The following is an 18792-nucleotide window of genomic DNA, read 5'->3' as shown; positions in this document are numbered from 1 at the left end:
CATCCTAATCACAGGACAGTTTACAATGAGCAGTTAACCAGTATGTCTTTGGATTGTGGGAGGAGACCAGAACACCTGGAGGAAACCCACGTGGTCACGGGGAGAACGTAGAAACTCCTTACAGGCAGCGGCGGGAATTGAACCCGGGTTGCCTGTACTGTAAACCATTGTGCTGAACACTATGCTACTGTGTCACTATTCTTGCCTTAGTTGTGAGTATTGAATAATTATACAAAATTGATAAATTTTTGGAAACGAGATGTTGATGTGTTTTAGTCCTTAGAACAACAAATCTCGGCTATATGTTCTTGGTATTTTGGGAGAATGTAAGAGTGTTAGCTTTCCCTAGAAATCACAAAAGCAAGAAATTTTCAGTATCTTGTTCCAGTAATAAACACATGAGAAATCCTAGCAGGAGACCAACGAAATGTGTTCAAAATTGGGGGCTTCATAGGCCTGGTGGTGTTACTCCACAATTATGGGAATTGCATGTTTTCTGGAGAGAAATGGCAAGTGTGTCACAAAATATTTCATACAATTGTCCATCTAGGGTGACCGTGGAGACAAATCCATACACGCGCGCACACGCACACGAGAGAGAGAGAGAGAGAGAAATACACACACACATATCAAAGTATGTACAGTATATGTCACCATATACAACCCTGAGATTGGTTTTCTTGCAGGCATTTAGAAGAAAGTGAAGAAATACATTAGAATTTATAAAAACTACATAAACGAGGACTGACAACTAGTCAATTTGCAAACGAAGACAAATTTTGCAAATAAAAGACATAAAAATAAATAATAATACTGAGAACATGAGTTGTAGGGTCCTTGAAAGTGAGTCTGTAGGTTGTGGAATCAGTTCAGACTACACTGCGCTGCATCAATAAATAAGATTGTTACAGCTAAATGGAACATTTATTTTCATTTAAAGAATATTTGCTTGATGTGTTGGTTAACCAAGAGGGTGATTAGAATCTGAAACACTGCCTGAGGGATGATGGAGGCAGGGCCTATCACAACACTGAGAAATTGTTTGACAAGCACTTCAATCATTAAGGAAATGAAGGCAAATGCACTGTGCACTGGTAAATAGGATTAACGTAGCTAGCCCCCCACCCTTTCATCCTAGCATAATCCCCCTTCCTTCTTAAGGCTGATTTATAGTTGTGCATACCAGCTTACGCCATAGCCTACACAAGTGGGCTACGCCGTTGTGAGCATTTATACTTGTACGTTGGTGTGTCTGCGTTGCTCTGCAATTCTGGCACGTACACGTATGTGCACGACACGTATTCACACGTCACGCATGCGTAGTGGAAAGCATTGCAGCCAGAGTTCCTTCCCTGCCCTTCAGTCGCCCAATGGGAAGCTGTTGTAGCGTAGGAGGAAATGCGATGCTACCAAGCGGACCAATCACAGTTGTTGCGGTTTGCAGTCTGCATTGCCGCGACACGTAGGTACATTTTGGCAGAGGTGCACGTCAGGCTACGGCGTAGGGATCCGCGTAGGCACTGCGTAGGGTTCGCGGCTATGCTGTACCTACGGCGTCGATTTGACGCACGAGTATAAATCAGCCTTTAGTCCTGAAGAAGGGTCTCGGCCCAAAACTTCGACAGTTTATTCGTTTCCGTAGATGCTGCCTGGCCTGCTGAGTTTCTGCAGCATTTTGGGTGTTGTGCCTCGACCGGTAAGCCTTCTTTACTCCCCTATCAAAGTGTGCGGCAATTTTTCAGTTCCTTGGACCCCAGGGACACTCCGTAAACCATTTCTCTTAAGGGTCCTGCCTTTAGCTGTGCGCTTTATTTTGATGGAAGTGAGGGTTGTCCACCATGCTCTGCAGCCTCCTTCGATCCTGCACGCTGGAGCCCCACAACACCAGACGGTGATGCAGCCAGTCAGAATGTTCTCCGCTGCCCGGCGGTAGAAATTTGCGGGAGTCTTTGGTGATATACCAAAATCTCCTCGAAGCTTCTAATGAATTCCCGCTGCTGTCTGTCAGGAGTTTGTACATACTGCCCATGACTGCGTGGGTTTCTTCCAGGTGCTCCGGTTTCCTCCCACGGTCCAAAGACGTATCTATTGGTAGATTAATTGCTTATTGTAAATTGTCCCATGAATAGGCTAGGATTAAATCTGGAGATTGCTGGGCGGCGTGGTTCAAAGGGCCAGAAGGACCTATCCACACTGTATCTCGATAAGTAGTAAATAAAAAAACAACTTAGCAAAAAACTAATCCATGTTGGTTTGCATTTTCCTAGACTATCCTGCTGAATTTGCTGAACTGCATGCTGGTATTCTACACAGTCTATTACCTGTTTGCAAGTGTCTGCTTTGGAGCATTTGGGTAAGACATATTGTCGCCGTTACAGTGGCATGCAAAAGTTTGAGCACCCCTGGTCAAAATTTCTGTTACTGTGAATAGTTAAGTGAGTAGAAGATAAACTGATCTCCAAAACTCATAAAATTAAAGATGAAACATTCTTTTCAACATTTTAAGCAAGATTAGTGTATTATTTTTGTTTTGTACAATTTTAGAATTAAAAAAAGGAAAGGTGCATCATGCAAAAGTTTGGGCACCTCAAGAGATTTGAGCTCTCCGATAACTTTCACCAAGTTCTCAGACCTTAATTAGCTTATTAGGGCTATGGCTAACAAGTCATTGTTAGGAATGGCCAGGTGATGCAAATTCCAAAGCTTTATAAATACCCTGACTCCTCAAACCTTGTACAATCAGCAGCCATGGGCTCCTCTAAGCAGCTGCCTAGCACTCTGAAAATTAAAATAAATGATGCCCACAAAGCAGCAGAAGGCTGTAAGAAGATAGCAAAGCGTTTTCAGGTAGCCATTTCCTCAGTTTGTAATGTAATTAGGAAATGGTAGTTAACAGGAACGCTGGAGGTCAAGTTGAGGACTGGAAGACCAAGAAAACTTTCTGAGAGAACTGCTCGTAGGATTGCTAGAAAGGCAAATCAAAACCCCTGTTTGACTGCAAAAGACCTTCAGGAAGATTTAGCAGACTCTGGAGTGGTGGTTCACTGTTCTACTGTGCAGCGACACCTGCACAAATATGACCTTCATGGAAGAGTCATCAGAAGAAAATCTTCCCTGCGTCCTCACCACAAAATTCAGGGTCAGAAGTTTGCAAAGGAATATCGAAACAAGCCCTGATGAAGTTAAAATAGAACTTATTGGCCGCAATGAGAAAAGGTATGTTTGGAGAAAAAAGGGTGCAGAATTTTGTGAAAAGAACACCTCTCCAACTGTTAAGCACAGGGGTGGATCAATCATGCTTTGGGCTTGCATTGCAGCCAGTGGCATGGGGAACATTTCACTGGTAGAGATTTAATTAAATACCAGCAAATTCTGGAAGCAAACATCACACCATCTGTAAGAAAGCTGAAGATGAAAAGAGGATGGCTTCTACAACAGGATAATGATCCTAAACACACCTCAAAATCCACAATGGACTACCACAAGAGGCACAAGCTGAAGGTTTTGCCATGACCCTCACAGTCCCCTGACCTAAACATTATCGAACATCTGTGGATAGACCTCAAGAGAGCAGTGCATGCAAGACAGCCCGAGAATCTCACAGAACTAGAAGCCTTTTGCAAGGAATAATGGGTAAAAATCCCCCAAACAAGAATTGAAAGACTCTTAGCTGGCTACAGAAAGTGTTTACAAACTGTGATACTTGCCAAAGGGGGTGTTACTAAGTACTGACCGTGCAGGGTGCCCAAACTTTTGCTTTGGGCCCTTTTCCTTTTTTGTTATCTTGAAACTGTAAAAGTGGAGATGCTGGTAGTGTTGGTTGTGTTGCGATGGGTGGAGAAAGCGAGACAAGTCAAAGTGTTGATATGCTCAGATTCATCCTCAGTTCTAGCAAGTTTAAGGTCTTTTCACTCAAACAGTCAGCAAGATGTACTTTATGAAGTTCTTCAGTCAGTCACAAGAATTGCAAATCAGGGAGGTCAGGTAAAATTTCTATGGGTTCCAGCACATGTAGGGGTGAAGGGGAATGAGAGGGTGGATGAGTTGGCAAAGAGGCCGTTGGAAAGAAAGAAAATATAGAAATGCACATTTGTATCAGTAAAGCAGAGGTTAGGTGTGTAATCTGGGAAAAAAATCAACCAAATGTGGCAAGAAAGATGGGAAAGGGAGGGGAAAGGGAAGCATTTATATCAAATACAGAAGAGTGTTGCAGGTACTGGGGTAGGTGGTGGATACAGAAGAGAGGAGACTGTGTGGACTAGGTTAAGGCTGGGGCACTGTGCATTAAACAAAACATTGAAAATGATGGGGAAACACCAGACAGGATTGTGTGAGAAATGTCAGGAAGAGGAGTCAGTAGAACATGTAGTCCTGAGTTGCAGGAATTATGGGATACAGAGAAAGATGATGAGAATTAATCTAAGGGAATTGGGGGTGCAGGAATTCACATTAAGAGGGTTGCTGGGCATGGGAGAGAGAGGACAGGTCAGGGTATTTTTTAGCTTTCTTAAGGGGTACAGGGGTTTTTTATAGGATATGATGGATAAGCAGGAATAGGGTACTAGGATGGCCAAAGATAGGAAGATAAAGTGTAGGTTAGGGTGTGTGTGTGAGAGAATCCAAACATAACTTTCTCGATCAGAATGGGAATGGGGTATGGTTTCAGTAAGGCCTCTGACAAGGTCCTACATGGGGGACAGGTCCAAAAAGTTAGGGTCCATGGCATCTCAGGAAATTTGGCAAATTGGATCCAAAATAAACTTGGCAATGGAGAGATTGTGGAACAATGCCTCTGATTGGTTTTATTCCACAGAGATCAGTGCTGGGACCCGTGCTGCCTTATATAAAAATGAGACACATGTTCAATAAGTTCGCAGTTGACACAAAGATTGGTGGAATTCTGTTCAGTGCAGCATAGCCTTAGGCTACAGGGTAACATCAATGTGTGGATGAAATGGGCTTTTGCTGTTCAATTGCCTTGTCCATTCATCCCCCTCCAGCAATCTCCTTCCTAGCACTTATCCCTGCAAGTGGCCAAAGTGCTACACCTGTCTATTCACTTCCTCCCTCACCTCCATTCAGGGCCCCAAACAGTCCTTCCAGGTGAGGAAACACTTCACTGGGGTCGCCTGTTGTATCCGGCGCTCCTGATGCGGGCTCATCTACATTGGTGAGACCCATCATAAGTTGGGGGACCACTTTGTCAAACACCTCAGCTCCTTCTGCCAAAAGCGGAACTTCTCAGTGGCCAAACATTTTAATTCCTGTTCCTATTCCCATTCTCATTCCGAATTGTCGGCCCATGGCCTCCTCTTGTGCCATGATGAGGCCACCCTCAGGGTAGAGGAGCAACATATTGCATTCCATCTGGATAGCCTCCAAACTGATGGCGTGAATATTAACTTCTCCTTCCAGTAAAAAAATTCCCTCCCTCTCACCTCTTCTATTCTCCACTCCAGCCCCTTACTTACCTCTGTTCACCTGCTTACTACTTCCCCTTGGGTCCCCTCTGCCTTCCCTTTGTCCTGTGGTCCATTCTCCTATCAGATTCCTTCCTCTCCAGCCCTTTACCTTTCCAACCCACCTGGCTTTACCTAGCTTATCCTCCTTCCCCTACCCCTGCCTTTTCACTCTGTCGTCTTCCCAGTCCTGAACAAGCGTCTTGGCCTGAAATGTCGACTCTCTGATGCTATGGTAGCTTCAACCGTGAGCCATTATAATTGCTCATCTGGTTACTTAAATGCAGTGAAAGACTCTACCTCCACCATCCCTCTAGGTTGCAAGCACCCTCCCTCTATTCACCAGATATGATGTCCTTCCGCTTGTAAATCTTGATATAAAGTATCAGTTAGGACCTTGCCTTGATGTCTGCTGAGCTGGTGGGCCACGGTTAGATCTCAGATGGATAATCTATAGGTAACATTGATTGGATTCCAGTTCAATTGACAATATCACAGTAACTAGGTTTTGTTAGAACTCTAGAAAATGACAAGGTTGCGAGGAAGGAGCTTAAGTATGGAACCAGAAGGGGCCATGAGAAGGCCTTGGTGAGTGGGATGAAAGAAAACCCCAAGGCATTCGACAAGTATGTGAAGAGCAAGAGGATGAGGCGTGTGAGAATAAGACCAAATCAGGTGTGATAGTGGAGACGTGCATGGAGTCGGAGGAGGTAGCGGAGGTTCTTAATACTTTGCTTCAGTATTCACTAGGGAAAAAGACCTTGGCAGTTGCAGGAATGACTTACAACGGACTGAAACACTTGAGAATATATAGAGATTAAGAAAGAGGATGTGCTGGAGCTTTTGAAAAGTATTAAGTTAGATAAGTCACCGGGACCGGATGAGGTATACACTAGGCTACTGTGAGAAGTGAGGGAGGAGATTGTTGAGCCTCTTGTGGCGATCTTTGCGTCATCAATAGGGACGGGAGAAGTACCGGAGGGTTGGAGGGTTGCAAATGTTGTTCCCTTGTTCAAGAAAAGGAGTAGAGATAACTCAGGAAATTGTAGACAAGTGAGTCTGACTTCAGTGGTGCGCAAGTTGTTGGAGAAGGTCTTGAAAGGTACGATTTACGAGCATTTGGAGAGACATAACCTGATGAGGGATAGCCTGCATGGCTTTGTCAAGAGGAGGTCGTGCCTTATGAGCCTGAATGAATTCTTTGAGGATGTAATAAAACACTTTGAAGCTAGAGTAGTGGAAGTAGTGTATATGGATTTCAGTAAGGCATTTGAAAAGGTTCCCCGTGCAAGGCTCCTTCAGAAAGTAAGGAGGCATGGGATCCAAGGAGACCCTGCTTTGTGAATCCAGAATTGGTTTGCCAGCAGAAGGCAAAGGGTGGTTATAGATGGTTCATATTCTGCATGGAGGTCGGTGACCAGTGGTGTTCTGCAGGGATCTGTTCTAGGACCCCTCCTCTTTGTGATTTTTACCAATGACCTGGATGAAGAAGTAGGAAGGTGGGTTAGTAAGTTTGCTGATGACACAAAGGTTGGGGGTGCTGTAGGTAGTCTGGAGGGTTGTCAGAGGTTACAGCAGGACATCGATGGGATGCAGAACTGGGCTGAGAAGTGGCAGATGGAGTTCAACCTAGGTAAGTGTGAAGTGGTTCAGTTTGTTAGGTCCAATTTGAAGACAGAATGTAATGTAAATGGTAAGACTCTTGGCAGTGTGGAGGATCTGAGAGATCTTGGGGTCTGTGTTGATAGGACACTCAAAGCTGCTGCGCAGGTTGACAGTGTTGTTAAGAAGGCGTATGGTGTGTTGGCATTCATCAACCATGGGATTGAATTCAAGAGCCGTGAGGTAATGTTACAGCTATAGAAGACTTTGGTCAGACCCCAATTGGAGTACTGTGTTCAGTTCTGGTCACCTCACTACAGGAAGGACGTGGATACTATAGAGAGAGTGCAGAAAAGATTTACAAGGATGTTACCTGGATTGGAGAGCGTACCTTATGAGAATAGGTTGAGTGTACTTGGCCTTTTCTGCTTGGAGCGATGGAGGATGAGAGGTGACCTGATAGAGGTCTGTAAGATGATGAGGGGCATGGATTGTGTGGACAGCCAGAGGCTTTTTCCCAAGGATGTAATGGCTAACACAAGGGGCCATAGTTTTAAGGTGGGTGGAAATGGGTACCGAGGGGACATCAGGGGTAAGTTTTTCACACAGAGTGGTGGGTGCGTGGACTGCACTGCTGGTAGTGGTGGTGGAAGTGGATATAATAGTGTCTTTTAAGATACCCTTAGGTAGGTACATAGAGCCTAGACAAATAGGGGGCTACGTGGTAGGGAAATTCTAGGCAATCTGTAGAGTAGGTTACACGATTGGCACGACATTGTGGGCCTAAGGGCCTGTAATGTGCTGCAAATTTCTGTGTTCTATGTTCTTCTTTCATTTCCATAGATGCTGCCTGACCTGCTGAGTTCCTCCAGCATTTTGTGTGCATGTTTGAGAAATGGCTGATAATATTAGCACTGATAAACATAATGTGATGTGTTTTGGGAGTATTAAGGAGGCTGGGACATACACCATGGACAGTCCGATCATTGGAAGTATCGAGGAAGGGATGGATCTTGGTCTGCAAGACCAAAGAGCCTTGGAAGATGGCAGCATGGCGAGACAAAAACCATACTGAATATTGGCTTTCATTATCTGGGGCATTGAAAGCTGCTTATTCAGTTAATTAGTATGCCAAAATAGTCATGAACATAATGATTTAGTAATTGTGCAAATGGCTTCTTAGTACATAAAAATTCCTGAAAGAGATACTGGAAAGAACGGCTAGTAAATTTAGTAACTTCACCATTAATGGCTGGGGATTGGAAATGATAATGTTCTTAGTGTATTAAAAATGGTGTCCGAAGGACTGAATGGACCAACAATCTTTTTTTTTGGCGTGTGCCTGAGTGTGTGCGTGCATGCGCATCTCTGCGTCTGCATGCGTCCGTGATGTCTTTTTCATGGCTTTTACAAGGTGCGGAGCGAGAGAGAGAGACTGTGTGGCACGCCACTCCTCACACAGCCATTTCCGCAGTATTTCTCCCTTTATTTTACGAGGTCAAGTTGCGATCTCGACACTCAACTCGGCACGGATGGAAAGCGTACTCGGGAGCGGACCCGGCTGGGTTCGAACCCAAGACCCTCCACTCCCGGGTCCGGCAATTTCTTCTCCCCAAAGTTATTTAATCATTGCAGAAACCCAGTCGCTGAACATGTTCAAGACTTGATCTGTTTTTATTTATTATGGGAATTGGGTTTGTTCAGAATGATGGTGCTGAGGAAAAAGACCAGCCATGACATTATTGAATGATTGAAGAGGGATGATGGGCTGAATGGCCTACGTTTGCTTCCACGTCCTATATTCATATGTTCCTGAAACTCTTTGTGCATTGCAGTCATGATTCATTCGGTGGGTTGATTCCATTTGACTTTAAAACTCCAGCTTCAACATCCAGCTCAAAGTACCTAGGTAAGAAAAATTACACGATTGATTGAAGAGTTTCAAAATTATAATCTGATCAGAGTGCTGTGGAGTAGAATTATTATTTATTTTGGGCTCACTGGATAAGCAACCTGAATCCCTGCAAGTTTTAATGACATTTTAATGCTCTGGGAAATCTAGGAAATCTAAGCTTTTTCCTTCAGATTAATACCTCTTCTTGCAGCAGGGCTCATTTTGTAGTTTAACTATAACTGTCTTTCAGAGAAGGTCTCAAACTGTATTTTATGCTGATTAGCAAATAGGCATTCATTCAAAAGGGTAATGTCATTATATTACCGTCAATTTGTAGAACATGTCACTCAAGGTCTTGCACTATATGTGTGTTTTTTTTTGGCGTGACGTTTTTCCCCCCGTTATTTTGAAAGCGCTGTATATGTTTTGCACCTTGGGTCCCAGAGGAATGCGATTTCATTCAGCTGTATCCATCTGTGGTTGAATAATAATTAAACTTGATTTGATTTGACTAATTATATTGAACAAATAAACTTACAAACTTAACTATTTGTTACACCGCTATTTAGGGCAGCAATAGAGATCCTCCATCTCTGGCGGTGTTCGGGGCTTCTTTCACTTGGTCAGTAGCTTCCTCTCGGTTTCCACACCGTCAGTCATGCAAGTCCTGGGTGGAGACTTAGGAATACTGTCGCACCCAGAAGGGGAAGGATTCTTATTGCCACTTCTGCAATAATTTTGATTTACTAGTCAGAGTTGTTAACCTTGAGCTGAACCCCCAAATTTGGAGGACCGGTGGACCACTCTCAGTTTGGCCCTTTGACCTGTTTGGCATGGGTGACTCTACCAAGAGCCAAAGCATAAAGCCTTGACTCCAGCAGACACAGCTCTCTGGGTCATGGAGGCACACAGGCCTCCAAACCATGACTAGGTTGTGATCCTCTTGGAGGAAACTTACAAAACGAAAAGAAAACTGTATTTTTCTGGGAAGAGAAACAAAAATTCTCTCATAAATCTTTGCATGGTTTATCCTTGCGGGCAGGTTTGCTCGAGCTATAGGGTAGGAATTAAACTAAGTTGGCAGGGCAATGGGAACCAGAATACTAGGGCTAAGGATAGTATACAATATATCATAGGGCAGTTGGTATATGAATCGATGCAATGTATAGTGAGACAGTGAGGAAGGACTGGCAGGTAATAGGGCAAAATTGCAGTCAGTGAGATGAGGTGAACATGGGGGCAAAAGCGAAAAGGGTGATGAATACAGGACTGAAGGTGTTACATTCGAAGGCACGCAGTATATAGAATAAGGTAGATGATCATATAGCACTGTTAGAGATTGGCAGGTATGATGTTGTGGGCATCACTGAGACGTGGCTGAAAGAAGAGCTTAACATTCAAAGATGGACCTTGTATTGAAAGGATAAGCAGGTAGGCAGCAGAGGTGCAGTGGCTTTGTTGGTAAAAAAAAAAGATTGAAATCAAATCCTCAAAGAGGTGACATAGGATCGGAAGATGTAGAATCCTTGTGGGTAGAGTTCAGGAACTGCAAGGGTGAAAAGACCCTGGTTGAAGTTATATACAGTACAGGCCCGCCAAACAGTGTGGTGACACATTGCATTTCCAGTGTGCTGTTTATTTACTGCTCGTGCTTGTTACTTTTTCCCTAACATTTTACAACAAAATGGTTCTTAAGTGGGATTTTTAATAAATCTTGGTAACGATGTGAAAATTTGTTTAAACGTAGCTTGTGGGAAAGGATGGTTATCATGTGGAATTGCAGACACCAGAAACTGAAAGATGCTGGAGCTTGGAGTGAAAGCAGGCTGTTGGAGCAAATCAATACTGACTGTCCATTTCCCTCCAATAGTTGCTACATGGCCCACCTGAGTTTCTCCAGCACGTCTTTTTAATTGCTATTATGTGGAATTACCAGGCTTGAAACATAGTCTGGAATTTATTAGAACAATAGCAGAGACTTACATCAGGATCAATGAAAGATCAACCAGAGTGCAGAAGACAACAAACTGTGCAAATGCAAATATAATTAAATAGCAATAAATAATGAGAACATGAGATAATGAGATGAGGAGTCTTTAAAGTGAGATTATTAGTTAGGAAAACATTTCATTATATGGGCAGGTGAATGTAGTTATCCCCTTTTGTTCAAGAGCCTGATGGTTGAGGGGTAGTTACTGTTCTTGAACCTGGTGGTGCGAGTCCTGAGGGTCTCATACCTTCTGCCTGATGGCAGCAGCTGGAAGAGAGTATGGCCTGGGTGGTGAGGATCTGTGCTTTCTTACAGCAGCGTTTCATGTAGATATGCTCAGTGGTTGGGAGGACTTTACCTATGAGGTACAGGGCCGAATCCACTACTCTTTACAGGATTTTTCATTTAAGGGCATTGGTGTTCCTATTCCAGGTGGTGGTGCCGCATGGATTGAACACTGGCTATGACATAGGAGACAGAACGTTGAAATACATGGGTGCTTATCAGGCTGGGTTTGGATGTAACTAGAGTGGAGAGATTGGCTGTCAGTTCTATACTATTGACATTAAAGAGTTAGAGGAAGGAATGAAATGTCAGGTTTCCAAGTTTTCAGATGATACATACGTGGGCGGAAGATTGTGTTATGAGGAGGACACAGTGATTCTGCATTCTGACATAGATCAGAGTGGTTGGCTTAGGGAATATTTGGGGTAATGCACCTCTAGAACCAAAAGGCAAGTTATTATCAAAATGGAGAGAGACTTCGTGTCAGTGAAATTCAGAGGAATCCAAGAGGTGAAGTGCCACTTGGAGCATCCCAACAAGTTGCATCTCCATCTGGTATGGGAGCAGCAGAACATCGGACTGGTCGTCCCCTCAAAGGATTTGTGAGAATGGCCGAGAGGATCATAGGGTCTCCCTACCATTCATCGGGGACATATATCAGGAGCACTGTGTTCACAGGGCCCTTAGTATTATTAAGGATCCCACCCATCCATCCAGCTTCCTCCTTAACTTCCTACCATCAGGCAGGAGACTCCGATGCATAAAGACGAAACATCCAGGATGGGAAACAGTTTCTTCCCTCAGGCCATTAGGCTTCTGAAGTCGCTGCCGTGTCACATTCAAAATGTCACCGGTTAAGCTGTTCTGTACCTTACAATATTTAACTTGTGCACTTTACTTTGTTTAATTATGTGCAATTCATCTGTAGATTTTTATCCTTACTTTCATAAGTTATTACGTATTATGTGTGTTATGGGTACTTGGATGCTTTACACCCTGGTCCAGAGAAATGTTGGCTCGTTTGATGGTAAACATGTATATAGCTAAATGACAATAAACTTGGCTTGAATCAGAAAAAGTTGGTATGTGGATCCAATGTGTAGTTAAGAAGGCAAATGGCATTTTTGCATTTATTGAAAAGGAACTGGAGTTTAAAAATGGGGAGTTTAATAAGAGAGGATCATAGGGTCTCCCTACCATTTACGAGTTTAGGTTTTATCATAGTCGTACAACCTATTGTTGAGACTAAACCTGGAATACTGTACACTGTTTTGGTCTACTTACCTTAAAATAAAGTAGTATTTCCAGTGGTTTTGTTCGTTTACTGCTTATGCTTGTTAGTTTTTGCTAATAGTTTACAATAAAATGGCTTTACAGTGGTACTTGTAATGAATCTTGTCAATAAGTTTCTTTTTTCACTCTCCTAGTGAACCTGCTGTCAATGGAACTGACATATTTCATCAGCGGTCTGCTGTTTGCAGCTATAGTTAAGGAAAGGGTTTGGGACTACTCTTTCACAGTTGCACTCAGTCATATCCTGCTGACTTTAGGAGGTAAGAACTCAGATTTAATCCTATCATGAATTGGAATATGAGAGTTATTTTATATCAGCTTTAAATACTATTGTTTTCCTCGGTGTCAATTATTCAAATTGCTCTGTTTCACTGGTTAGTGTATCCTGAGCCACTGAGGTGGTGACCAAGAAATTCTCTCTCAGTCCCTTTATACGTGCCTATGAAGTATATCTGCCAGGGTTTATGCGGAACCAGACAGAGGTGGCAACATGTGGCTCGGTGTAATGGCTATACCTCTGCATCAACGGTCTCAAGTAATAAGTCAGAAAACATGAGAAGCTGGGGTTATTCTCCTTAAAGCAATGAAGGTTGAGAGTTGATTTGATAGAGATGTACGGGTCTGTCACGAGTCAGGTTAAGCAGATGGGGGTGGGGGACGTGTGAAGGGGGTTTCAAGGTCACGGGTAGAAGGAGATAGACGGAAAAACATTTCATGCAGAATACTTACAATTTTGAAATGATCAGCTGTCAGGGTGGTAAGAAACCATTTTCAGAAAGGAACTGGATAGGCACAAAGGGAAATAATTGCCTGGAGTTTGGGAAAGGACGACGGGCTGCTCTTCTGGGTGCTGGTGGTGGGGAAATGGTCTTCCTCTGCTCTGTGATTTGAATGAAAAGATGAGAACTATAAGATCAACGTTTACTTACCTATTTCTGTATTCAGTAATGCTACACATTACTGTTCTTCATGGGCCTTAAATCAGAAAAAAGGGAACCCAATGAAAAACGTAGTATTTCATCTTTGTTATTTACAGCAAAGCCCCAACCTTGGAAGTAGAAGTCTGCTGCGCCAAACCATCATGGCTGATATATTATCCCTCTCAATCCCATTTATTTATTTATTCATATGTGTTTGTTTGTTTATTTATTGATATACAGCGTGGAGTAGGCCTTTCCTGCCCTTCGAACCGCGCCACCCAGCAATCTCCCAATTTAATCCCAGCCTAATCACAGGTCAATTTACAATGACCAGTTAATCTACTAATCGGTACAACTTTGGACTGTGGGAGAAAACCAGAGCACCTGGAGGAAACCCACGCGGTCACGGGGGAGAACGTGCAAACTCCTTACAGGCAGCACCGGGAATTAAACCCAGTTTGATGTTACTGTAAAACCTTTCCTAGCCACTATGCTACCGTGCCGCCCCATTCTCCTGCTTTCTCCCCGTAACCTTTAACGCCCTTACTAATCAAGAACTTAACAGTTTTAAACAGACCCAGTGACTTGGCCTCCACGGCAATCTGGGGCAGTGAATTCCAAAGATTCACCATCCTCTGGGTAAAGAAATCCCTCCTCGTTTTGCTTGTTTTAAGACTCTTATGTCAAGGTGTGAAACACTGCAAAGTGTTAAATTCGGGTTTCATTTCATTTACAGTGATGGTCGAATTTCCTTTGGTATGGCAATGGTGGTTGGCATTGGGTGAGTATGAGTAGATTTTCTTAAAAAATGTTATAAACATGCTGTAGATTCTTTATTCAATTCACCTCTGTATAGTTAAATCAGACTCTACTGGACAATGAGCACTAAATTTCTTTTTGCAGCTTAACAGAGATACAATGCTGAAATGATGTTATCATAGTTAGTCATAGAGTCAGGCCCTTTGGCCTAAATTGGCTACGCTGACCATGTTATACAGCAATCTACTCTCATCTGCTCATGTTTGGATCATAGCTCTTTAAACCTCTCCAATCCATGCACTTGATGGTTTTTAGATGTTCAGTGGTTCAGTTTAATATCAGAGAATGTATACAGTATACAACTTGAAATTCTTACTCTTCACAGACTTCCACGAAACAGTACTCTAGTAATTTTATGTATTGCACTATACTGCTCCAAAAAAAAACCAAATTTCATGGCATATGTGAGTGGTGATAAACCATAGGGTCTCTACTGTGGACTGAGAGTGGGAAGGGGGCAGGGAGAGGAGAATCATGGTTGGGAAAAGGGGAAGGGAGAGGGAAGCACCAGAGAGACATTCTGGAATGATTAATAAACCAATTGTTTGGTATCAAATGACCTTGCCTGTTGTCTCAGGGCTGGGTGTATCTGCACCTACAGCAAAACCCCACCCCTGGCACTCCTCTGCTTCCACCTGTCCCACACTCCTCCCACGGCGCTCCCCGCTCAGTATTCCCAACATCCTTTGCTCCTGCCAGAGTTACAAACTCGCTCTCCGCTCCACATTGACAAGTACAGCACCGTGCAAAAGCCTCAGCTGTGTATGTGTGCCTAAGACTTTTGCGCTGTACTGTATCTGGCAGCTCATCCCAAATACATACAGACCGCCCTTTGCACTGAGAAGCTGACCCCGATGTCCCTTTTAAATTTCTGATGCCTGATCTTCAACCTATTCCATCTTGCTTCTCGCACACCCTCCCTGGGAGAAAGTTTTTATTTCCTTCACTCTGTCTCTGCCCCCATGATCTGATACATTTCCATCAGGTCACCCCTCAATCTCCTACATTCCAGGCGTTAAGGTTCCCGTCTATCCAACATCTCCTTGTAACACAGGCTCCCAGTTCCAGGCAACATCTTGGTAAATTGTTATGCTCTTTTTCTAGTTTAATAACATCTTTCCTATAACAAGGTGATCAGAGCTGTACATGATGTTCCAAATGCGATCTCACCAATGTCTTACAACCCAACTTCTATACTCAGTGCCCTGACTGATGAAGGCCAGCCTGCCAAACCCCTTCTTCAAACTGAAATTGTTAGTCTGATGAGAAGTGATCAAAGAAAGATATTAAACTCTGCACTCGGTGGCCACTTTATTCAGTTCACCTCATTAATGTAGCTATCTAATCAGCTAATCGTGACAACTACTCAATGCATAAAAGCATGCAGACATGGTCGAGAGGTTCAGTTGTTGTTCAGACCAACTTCAGAATGGGGAAGAAATGTGATATAAGTGACATTATATAAGTGGAATAATTGTTGGTGCCAGATGGGGTGGAGTGTGTATCTCAGAAACTGCTAATCTGGGATTTTCGTGGTCATCAGTCTCTAGAGTTTACAGAGAATGGTGTGAAACATTTTTAAAAAGCATCCGGTGAGCGGCAGTTCTGTGTCAATGAGAGAGGTCAGAAAATGACCAGAAATTTCTCCCTTTACAGACCTAATGAAGGGTCTCGGCCTGAAATGTCAACTGTTTACTCTTTTCCATAGATGCTACCTGGCCTGCTGAGTTCCTCCAGCATTTTGTGTGGGTTGCTCAGATTTCCAGCATCTACAGATTTTCTTGTTTTTCAGAAATTGATCAGACTGGTTCAAGCTGAAAGGAAGGTGACAGTAACTCAAATAACCACTCATTGCAACAGCGTGGAGAAGAGCATTTCTGCATGCACAATGCATCAAACCCTTAAGTGGGTGGGTACAGCAGTTGAAGAGCACAACGTACAATCAGTGGCTACTTTGTTAGGGAGAGGAGATACCTAATAAAGTGGCCCCTGAGTGTATGTGATATAAAGTATTGTAAGACTATTTGTACAGTTTATAGACCATGGTGATAGTTATGAGTTTTAACAACTATGATTCTTCTTTTAGTTGTTGGTTTGTTGCTGATGATTGGTAATGGACAGTTGGTTGCACATTTCATTTGCCGGAATAACCCCAGTTACTCTTCAGTCGATGTTTGAGAGAGAATGGAGGAAACATGGCTGCAGACATCAAGGAACTAAAGAGGGCTCTACGACTGTGTGGACTGATACCGTATCTGTATTCACTTCAGTGTTTAAAAAAAAGTCACGCTTCTTCAGCGATATCATGTGTTTGAAATGCAGACCCTACATTTTATCAGTGAGACGGGTTATTTGTAGCAAGAAAATTATGAAGATCGGGGAACTGAAACAAGAGATTAATTTTACAATTTCATACCCCTGCGTTGTTCCGATATTACATTGTTCCCGCTTTCCAAGGTTCTCTTGAAAAGTGATGAGTTTGGAGATGATTTTAATTTTGCCCAAACTTATGTGCAGTTGGAACAGCTTGAAAAAGTTTGCTTTGAACATGCTCTTGATAAGGATTGCTAGAACACAATAATCTCCGGTATAAGTTGAGACCTTTTAAAATGTGCTCCAGTCAGGCCTGCTTTTGTTCAGTTTGACTGTGCCATGTTGACGTGAAAACAAACTTGTGAAACTTTTAAAAAGTGAGCACAAAAAGAATTAGTTTATTCAAGTTTCTTTTTAGGTGTCGTGTATTCATAGTTGTAAAGTAGAATTTAAAATACTCCCCAGTAATGTTTACAGTATTCATGTAAGATATTAAACTTTATTTCTATTTTGATGCAGTTTATAAACATGTATTTTAATAATTATAATAAACATATTACATGTATATAATTATTTCTATTTTGTATTATTTTATTTAGCGATACTGTATAGTATGGAATGGGCCCTTCCGGCCCAACAAGTTGCACCACCCAGCAACTCACCTATTTAACAGTAGCCTTACAATGACCAATTAACCGATGGACCGGTACATCTTTGGGATGTGGGAGGAAACCGGAGCACCTGGAGGAAACCCACATGGTCCTGGAGAGAATGTACAAACTCCTTGCAGAAGGCGCTGGAATTGAACTCCCAACTCTGGAACACCCTGAAATGTGATAGCATTGTGCTAACTGCTACACCACCATGGTGCCTGCCCTTCAACCCCTTTAACTTCAAATTTTAAAATAAATACAATATTACCCATTGTCGGTTTCCATATGGTGAAATTTAATCTACAAAGTTCACAAATGAGATTGAAAGAGTACAGAAAAAAATTTACAAGGATGTTGCCAGAACTGAAAGACCTGAGTTAAAGGAAAGATTGAATAGGTTAGGTCTTTATTCCTTAGAACATAGAAGACTGAGAGGAGATTTGATAGAGGTATGCAAAATTATGAGAGGTATAGATAGGGTAAATGTAAGCAGGTTTTTTCCACTGAGGTTGGATGGGACTACAACCGGAGGTCATGGTTTAAGGGTGAAAGTTGAAAAGTTTAAGGGGAACATAAGGGGAAACGTCTTCACTCAGAGGGCTGTGAGTGTGTGGAATGAGCCGCCAGTGCAAGTGGTTCATGTGATTTCAACATTTAAGAGAAGTTTGGATAGGTACATGCAAGGTAGGGGTATGGAGGGCTATGGTCCCAGTGCAGGTTGATGGGAGTAGGTAGTTCAAACGGTTTGGCATGGATTAGATGGGCCAAAGGGCCTTTTCCGTGACGCTAAGACCCCCTTCAATTTAAAGATTTTATTGAAATAGGCATGGATGAAATGCTTGCCTCTCATGGGTCTGCAAAATTCCCATTTACAGCATCTAGCTTACTCATTTGTCCTGAGTTTGAGATATCGTCTCAAATATAAGCAGGGTGTACAGATGGAACCGGGGAGTAGGCTAAGTATTCGGCGGAGCTGTGGTCCAGGTCAAGAACGCCAATGGTCAGAAACATGGGTAGATTACAGCTGGAGCTAAGGTCCAAAGTGCACCAACTGCGACTCCAGCCTTGAACTCCAGGCCGGGTCTTTGTGTGCTGCTACTGTGACTCCCGTCTCCCCTTCCCCCGCCACCACTCCGCAACCCCTCACCCTCAGATCCCATCGTCAGCTCCTGGGCCCTCAGAGGCTCCATCTTCCTCTCACCCCAACCCTCCCCTCTCCACTGACACCCCCAGCCTCCCCCCTCCCCCCTCTGATCCCAGCTCTCATCCGTGCCGGGTCTTTACCATCCCCTCCGACCTTCAACTGTCGGAGGCAGAACGCTCTGTTCTCAGTAAGGGCCTCACGTTTGTCCCCCTTCGCCCACACCTCATCGAGCTCCGCGTTCGCCATGATGCGTAACTCTTCTTCCGCCGTCTCCGTCTCCGAGCCTACTTCTTCGGCAAGGACTCTTTCACTCCCACCGATGACCCCTTCTCCGGTCTTCAACCCTCCTCCTCTTCATGGACACCCCGCTCTGGTCTTATGCCTGCTCTGGATCTCGTTATTGCTAACTGCCGACGGGAC

The 18792-nt window shown here is 43.4% G+C and overlaps 1 protein-coding gene and 1 long non-coding RNA gene across 3 annotated transcripts in view; one reads left to right on the top strand and one right to left on the bottom strand.

The window, feature by feature from the left end:
• LOC134338826 (putative transmembrane protein 244) overlaps positions 1 to 17083 on the top strand; it is a 29250-nt gene extending 12167 nt beyond the window's left edge. For both annotated transcript variants that reach the window (XM_063034914.1, XM_063034915.1), the window contains exons 4-8: positions 2268 to 2353; positions 8897 to 8970; positions 12658 to 12783; positions 14180 to 14224; positions 16349 to 17083. In XM_063034914.1, coding sequence (XP_062890984.1) covers positions 2268 to 2353; positions 8897 to 8970; positions 12658 to 12783; positions 14180 to 14224; positions 16349 to 16440 — 423 coding nt within the window. In that variant the 3' untranslated portion in view covers positions 16441 to 17083. The remainder of the gene's footprint in view (positions 1 to 2267; positions 2354 to 8896; positions 8971 to 12657; positions 12784 to 14179; positions 14225 to 16348) is intronic.
• On the bottom strand, positions 8643 to 18792 carry LOC134338827 (uncharacterized). The gene is made up of 3 exons (XR_010016293.1): positions 18595 to 18792; positions 13253 to 13403; positions 8643 to 8966 (listed from the first exon to the last, which is right to left on the bottom strand). It is a non-coding gene; the product is annotated as an uncharacterized LOC134338827 (long non-coding RNA).

The sequence above is a fragment of the Mobula hypostoma genome, chromosome 28 (genome assembly GCF_963921235.1).
Source record: "Mobula hypostoma chromosome 28, sMobHyp1.1, whole genome shotgun sequence".
NCBI lineage: Eukaryota > Metazoa > Chordata > Chondrichthyes > Myliobatiformes > Myliobatidae > Mobula > Mobula hypostoma.
Note: the sequence above shows the minus strand (reverse complement) of the source record. Positions and strands in the feature narration are given on the sequence as shown.